At 40.6% G+C, this 7905-nt stretch overlaps 1 protein-coding gene across 3 annotated transcripts in view; it reads right to left on the reverse strand.

Annotated features, from left to right (window-relative positions):
* Window positions 1-4945: 4945 nt before the first annotated feature.
* PAK5 (p21 (RAC1) activated kinase 5) overlaps window positions 4946-7905 on the reverse strand; it is a 302429-nt gene continuing 299469 nt past the window's right edge. For all 3 annotated transcript variants that reach the window (XM_025399265.1, XM_025399267.1, XM_025399266.1), the window contains one exon: window positions 4946-7175. In XM_025399265.1, the coding sequence (XP_025255050.1) occupies window positions 7020-7175 (156 nt within the window). In that variant the 3' untranslated portion in view covers window positions 4946-7019. The remainder of the gene's footprint in view (window positions 7176-7905) is intronic.

Below are 7905 nucleotides of genomic sequence, written 5' to 3' on the forward strand. Positions count from 1 at the left end.
TGAGGGAGGGTGACTTTGATTTAAATTCAGAGCATGGTTCTTTCCAGGATTCCCTCAGTCCCAGGAAACAGTTCCCAGTGAAACAGCCTCAGAGGAGCAGGGAGCACTTGCTTATCTGGAGCCTGAGAACGCCCTCCGAACTATCATCTCTCTCTTTTTGCCAATTGTCCAATCTTTCCATTAGTAAAGACTTGGCAAACCCCATGGGTGTGGGAAGAAATACCCGAGAAACGTGAATGGAGAAAAGGGAGGAAAGACGACAGGAGTGACCTGCAGTGTCTGGGTGAAGACGCTGCATGTATAGTGGTGGGTTTTACCAGGCAGGCGGTTCAAACTGGTGTTGTGCTCAAACATTTCCCTGGAACAAATACCAAGCAACCTGAGCCAGAGATAACTTTAAATCATTGTGTCTCAAAGTGCATTCAAAGGCACCCTGTATTAGAATCATCCTAGGAGACTTTTGAAAGATGTTAGTTCTAGGGCATCATCCCAGACATTATTTGAGAATCTCGGTGGTGAGACCCTAGAATCTGTAGTTTTACTCTGCTCCCCAGATAATGTTGATGGAGAAATAAGAAGGCTTCTGGTTAAAAAGCCTGTATTATCAGTGTATGTGCAACATTATCCAAATTATTGGGCTTCTCTGGGTTCATGTTTTTTCATCTGAAAGTGAAGCTTACTCCTCTATCCTTGCAAAGTTATTTGAGGACTCATGAAGCACCTGGAAGTCCCTAGCACAACGCCTGTCACACTGGAGAGGCTCTCTAAAAATTACAATTAGTGGCATTTTGCTAGCACAATTCTTAACATGTATGTTCCAATTTTACCTGCCAAACAAGAGGTCACGAAAGATTCAAAGGGACTAACACAAGAGTTTTAAATCTGACTTCCACAGTTCTCTGTGTCAATTTATTTTGGATTCAGAGAATTTTTACACAGGGGTTCCCCTCTACCCCAGCTCAGTAAATCACTCAGGGGCTGTCAGTTTTGGGGTGAGGGGATCTGTCAGAGTTTATGAACTTGGATGGAAAAAATTATACCTCCAGTTTTTACTAACCTCAAACGAAAGGTAGAATTTCCTTCAGTGGTGAACATGGGCATTGAACCACTGCAGTGTAGGCAAATCTGTGAATCTGTCATCAATAGAAATAGCCACATTACACTTGCCAGCTATATCTCAAAAGAATCATTTATACTCATTACTTCGAAATTATGGTAGTTATTTGACCCATCAAAAGATCTTGTTATTTAAGGCATTATAGCCACGTTTTAAAATTGTGATAATGATACTTCAATCAGTTTCTTTTTTTTTTTTTTTTGTAAGCCTACGTATTTTACTTTACGCATTAAAAAACTTTTCTGAGAAGGAGTTTATAAGCTCAGACAGCCAAGAGGGTCCAGGGTCAATGGTACTTCAGCTGTCATTTAAAGTGACAGAGCCTGTCAGGTGGTTTGCTGGTGAAGGTTTACAAAGGCACACATGACAGATGAGATCATAAGTATTTCTTAGCACTGATCTTGTGCTTTCTAGACACTGCTCTGGGTACTGGGACATAGCAGTGAACAAAATACATAAGAACTCCTGTCCTCATGGAACTGAAATATGTGGGGGGGGGGGTGTGTGTGTGTAAGTACACACACATGCATGTGTGTATACCTGTCTATTTAGGTACAGTGTGAGCATCCCAAATCTGAAAGTCTGAAATCCAAAATGCTTCCAAATTCAAAACTTTTTGAATGTTAACATGATGCTGAAAGAAAATGCTTCTTGGAGCACTGTGGATATCAGATTTTCAGATTTAGGATGCTCAATTGGTAAATATAATGCAAATATTCCAAAATCTGAAAAAAATTCCAAATTCAAAACACTTTTGGTCCCAGGTATTTCAGGTAAGGGATACTCAGCCTGTATTATGATTAACGTGCTGTCATTACCTAACTCTTTGGGGCCTTGGTTAACTCAGTCTAAGTGAATCATATAAGATCTTGAAGTCTTTTCTAGCTTTAAGTTTTTAGAAATGCAGACAATGATGAGGCATTATGATCAAAACATTTGTCTTGTGAGAAAATCTTTCAGGATAAGAAATTTCTTTGCTTTTAGAACAGCATATTTTGATCCAGAAATCAGCAACCTGTAGACTCTCTCATGTCCTCTATTTGTCTTTAGTTTGGTCGGTTTATGTAGGAGATTCTCTCAGGGTCCCACTCATGTTCCCTCAGCCCTTCCTGGAGGTCATTGCTGTGTCAATTTTAGCAAAGGCAACAAACTTTGCCCAGGTGCAGTGCAAGGAGAGTTGATGCTGTAGGAACAATTCTCACCTAATGATGGATAGGAGATAATTAAATATACCAGTGCCCCCCTCAAGAAAGACAATTCTCAAGTGTCTCTCAGAAGGTCACCAATGGGATTGAACCCCAGTTGCCTATTGTGGTATCCCATTCATTAAAACACACTTTCTCGGCCGGGCGCGGTGGCTCACGCCTGTAATCCCTGCACTTTGGGAGGCCGAGGCGGGCGGATCACGAGGTCAGGAGATCGAGACCATCCTGGCTAACACGGTGAAACCCCGTCTCTACTAAAATACAAAAAATTAGCCGGGCGCGGTGGCGGGCGCCTGTAGTCCCAGCTACTCGGGAGGCTGAGGCAGGAGAATGGCGCGAACCCGGGAGGCGGAGCTTGCAGTGAGCCGAGATGGTGCCACTGCACTCCAGCCTGGGCGACAGAGTGAAGACTCCGCCTCAAAAAAAAAAAAAAAAAACACACTTTCTCGACTTTGTTCTCCTCTTTGTCTTATTTCTTCACTCTGCCATGTTGACATTCCTGGGATCATCTCCCAAATAAAGTATTTGAAGTACTTGTGTCTAAGTCTTTATTCGAGCTCTTTTTTGGTAGCATCTACACCAAGACAATGTACTCATCTGACTTGGAAACACAACTCAACATGCACACATTTCACGGATCAAATGAACTGATTTTCCTGCACAATGTGGATTTGTACTGTGTCATGTCACTTCCACAAAATTTCTCCTGCTTGTACATTTTGTATCTGCTTCAGATCAATTTGATCTTTTCTCTGCCTGGAATTTCATTACCATTTTTTTTCCGACAACACTGGACTGTTCATTCGATCAGTTTGACCAAGCAGTCCGAACTCATTGGGTTGTTAACTTCATGGTATGATTTACTTTTCCACTGATTGCTACTAAATGTGTTCTTCCCCAGGGATAAATGGGACATGACTGTAACTCAGTCTGATTCCATCTGTCTAATCTAGTTTAAAAATCAATCTCATTCTAATTCAAAGATAATACATCTCTCCTTTGCTCAAGTTAAACTTCTACTAGAGGAAGAGGTAGCAACTGGGAGGTAGTGGCAGGATACAGCGTGTGCTCTTGTATTCTCCCTTTCTTTCTCTTAAATACCTTCTTCAAATCATGGGGTCTCACACTAACACATGGCTCTATTCTATGTGGACCAGTGAGGAAGGGAGGTTCCAGTAACCTAGCTGTCTGTAGTCAGCTGCCTTGGAGATGCTATTGGAGGAAAGGGAGAGGCCTGAGTCTCATTTTGGTTCCACTAAAAACTACAGCTTCTGCTTTTTGGAGTGGTCTTTGTGTAGATGACATATGTGGTTTTTAGAGTAAGGGTCAGCTCCAACTTGACCCTGTCTCCATGCAGAAAAGCAACCATATCTCCCTTCGGTTGCCCCCATGGTGCACTCCTCCAAATCACTCTGCAGGTTGGGCATCCTGTTACTTAGTTAAGTGGTTTGACACATTCCCTGCTGTCCTCTCCATGTCCCATCAAACATACTCGAGGGAACTCCATGTCTCTTCCATGCCCAGTAAAGGCAGAGGAGATCGGTCCAGGGAAGGTTGCCTCTGCCTTTGCCTGCCCTGGTACGCGATAGACAATACCTTTTTTTCATCCTGCTAGCTCAGACTACTCCCTGAGGGTTTTCACCTTCCAACATTTCTGGATGGGAAATAGGCTGTTTATATACAAGTTCCCCCACCCCCCAACTTCATGACATCAATATTAATATCCTCCTTGTCTCCCAAAGTGGAGGAAAGAGCCCAGCATTCTCTTCTAGGCTCTCAGAGAATTCTCACCACACCCTCTTGAATCCAGGTTCTACTATAAAGACACATGCACATGTATGTTTATTGTGGCATTATTCATAATAGCAAAGACTTAGAACCAACCCAAATGTCCATCAATAATAGACTGGATAAAGAAAATGTGACACATATACACCATGAAATACTATGCAGCCATAAAAAAGATGAGTTCATGTCCCTTGCAGGGACATGGATGAAGCTGGAAACCATCATTCTCAGCAAACTATCACAAGAACAGGAAACCAAACACCGTACGTTCTCATTCATAAGTGGGAGTTGAACAATGAGAACACATGGACATAGGGAGGGGAACATCACACACTGGGGCCTGTGAGGGGGTGGGTGGTTAGGGGAGAGATGACACTAGGAGAAATACCTAATGTAGGTGATGGGTTGATGGGTGCAGCAAGCCACCACGAGATGTGTATACCTATATAACAAAACTGCACGTACTGCACATGTCACCCAGAACTTAACGTATAATAAATAAATAAATAAATAAATAAATAAATATCCCTCAGATCAGTTTTGCATCTTTGGAACAGGGAAGTAGAATGAGAGTCTTTAGCCCTGAACCTGGCTTTCCTTGAACTTGGCCTTCCAGAATTTAGTAATTTTTTTTTTCAGTAGTGGTATCGATATCACCATCTTACACTCTTTACAATCTCTAGGGATGGATATATTTGTCTTTAGGTCATGTCATCACAATGTTACATACAACTTTGTACCAACTCATTTGCACTCCCCGATATCACAAAGAAATCATTCTTGGTTACTCAAGAAAATAAATTTGGGAAATCACTGTTTCCAGTAACACAATGGGGAAAAGGCAAACATTTATTTTTATTTGCAAATGCAGTTTCTGCCAATAGTTAGTGCTCACAAAACCTTTTAAGCTACAGTAACTTTTGGTAAACTCAATGAACTTTAAAAAATACCTGATGGTAAGAAAATTACAGAAAAATTTCCATTACACTGTCGAAAATGTTTGGAATCCAAAATCCACTATTTTCTGCAATAGTTTTTAATGTTTGTTCTGGTTTAAAAAAGATTTTCTTTTTCTTTTCTTTCTACTTCTACATAGTCCTGGTTAAATTAATACAATCTGTCTCATGAACATTTAGGACTGCAATTTTCTGGATTTAGATTGTTTTTATTCTCGCATATTTATATTAATACTTTAATATTTTACATAAAACATTGATTTGCTGTGTTTTATGAAGCAAAATCATAGATTCTATTTAGGGAGGCATTTCCAGTTTGAAGGAAAACTGAAAATCTAATCAGTAGAAGGTCATTTTATGCCTTTTTTTCCTTTTTAGCAGTAATAAATAATTAGCAACCTAGTAATTACAAAAATTCTTAATTATGCTTAGAGCAACGAGAGCGCTATCACAAATTTAAATTCATATTTGTTACAGTATATGAAATAGTTAAGAAAAGCCTCTGTTTTTCCAGTTTGGTAACAAATGGCTTTTGTCTGATGCATAATTAATAGAAACTAATGATGACTATGTAGCTCTTCCAGAGTTTTAAAGGCAAATCTATATTGGCCTACAATTAACATGCAAATTCATCCAACAAGCAACACAAAATGTATTGTAGTAGTCATTCATTTTATCAACATTCAAGAAGATCTAGACAGCAGCACGACTCTCCTATGTCGGAAACACATTATAACATGGGCACAACCGAAGTCAGATCATACCTGGTAAAATACCCTCTTGCTAATTCGTCCTCTAGAGTCAGTTCAGACTTCCAGCACGATACATGAACAATAGCGATTAATACTGTGGTACAAAGGTAAATACAGACAAGAGTTTGGTGTGCTAGCATACAGAGTTTTAAAAATGGTGACGAACGAAACCAAACGTCTTGCCCTGTTCTCTCCTCTCCCTTTGTGAGCCTGGAATTCTCGCGGTCTCACTGAAACATTCTATTTTGGGAACTGAGTCCAATGATCCTAGCACTGAAATTGCTCCCTGGGAGGGAAATTTGGCCACAAGGGAACATTGTACCCATTTGAGAAAGGGCACTGAGGGAAACATTGTGGTGTGCAAAAAATGGTTTGCTACTAGAGGTGTTGATGGAAAACGTGATTTTTAAAAATATTTAGGTTTATCCCAAGGAGTGGTATACTGTGGCTCAAATTTTATTTCATTATTTTTGGTTGGATTAATGAAACGTGCACACTATCACCATCACTCTTAATTCTTCTTCCATCAAATAAGACACTTGTTAGGATAAGAAAGATATTTTACTAAAGCTGACGGTGATTGAGAGTCATTCAGTATTCAAAGTTCCTAAAGAATCATTGGTTCTCTTAAAGGGATAAAAAAGTAGGAAAGGCTTTGTTCAAACTCCTGCTAGTAAACAAGTATTACTTCAACTGATACAATGGCTACATGACATCAAAGTACTATAAATTATCAAAACTATCGTACAGAAAAATTACAAATTCGTTGCAAAATACATTATACTGCTACCATTAAGAAAAAAGTGCTTTTTGTTTTCCTTTCTTTCTTTTTTTTTTTTTTTTTGCCAGAAAAGTATTCTTTCAATATAGAAAATCCTACATGTTACCCTGCATGTGGCTAGGATATATCATAACGGAGTTTGTACTGAGTCCTTCTGATTTGCTGGATGAAGGGCTGAAAAATATATTAATGACTTATTAAAGCCGTGCTCCAAATGACCACGCCAGCTGTCAGTGGAGAGATGCCTATTTAAGACACAAGAAGATGCCCTGGTCTGTCGAACCCTGCCGGTCATCACACTGTCCCACCAATTGGCTGGTCTAGAATGCACAGGCCTTTTGCATGTTCTGTGTTTCCTTTTGTTCTCCTGAATTATTCTCATGTCCTCATCTAGCTTTGCCACCTACACGAATCCTCTGCTCAGTGATGCCTGTATTGTCTCATGAGGGGGACGATGCAAGATGGTGGACCTGCTAGTTTTAAGAATGGATGTCCGAGGAGTTCCTGGGCTGTTGCTCTCTGAGAGGGTTCCCTCACCAACATCAGGTCTAGGAATCCCCGGAGCACTGAAGAAACCTGTGGAAACACACAGATACCGATCTGAGGACTAACACAGACACCTAACCCAGTCCCCAAAATGTTTTCCCCATTCATCCTATCAACAACTTCAAATTCCAGAAAGTTACCTTAAGGAGAAAGATGTTACAAAAGCAAAAGCAGATCTTGCCTTTAAAATTCCACTTTTTCCTTACCTTTTTCAAGTTTGAAATAATAGGTGTAAATGACAGATCAACTAAGAATGAAAACTTATTTACTAAATACAATAACAGTGGCAATCACAGCGATAAGAGCAGCTATTACAAAATGTTTAGTATGTGCAGGTGCTGGTCGCACATGCTTGATGAAGCATGGTGAAAACGGAGCCGTTTTATTTTTCTAACAACTGCAACCACACAGGCTCTGTGGAATCCCTTTCTTTAAGAGAAACAAGCTCGGCTGGGCGCGGTGGCTCAAGCCTGTAATCCCAGCACTTTGGGAGGCCGAGACGGGAGGATCACAAGGTCAGGAGGTCGAGACCATCCTGGCTAACACGGTGAAACCCCGTCTCTACTAAAAAAAAATACAAAAAACTGGCCGGGCGAGGTGGCGGGCGCCTGTAGTCCCAGCTACTCGGGAGGCTGAGCCAGGAGAATGGTGTAAATCCGGGAGGCAGAGCTTGCAGTGAGCTGAGATCCCGCCACTGCACTCCAGCCTGGGTGACAGAGCGAGACTCTATCTCAAAAAAAAAAAAAAAAAAAAAAAAAAA

Source organism: Theropithecus gelada, chromosome 10, assembly GCF_003255815.1.
Source record: "Theropithecus gelada isolate Dixy chromosome 10, Tgel_1.0, whole genome shotgun sequence".
Lineage (NCBI taxonomy): Eukaryota > Metazoa > Chordata > Mammalia > Primates > Cercopithecidae > Theropithecus > Theropithecus gelada.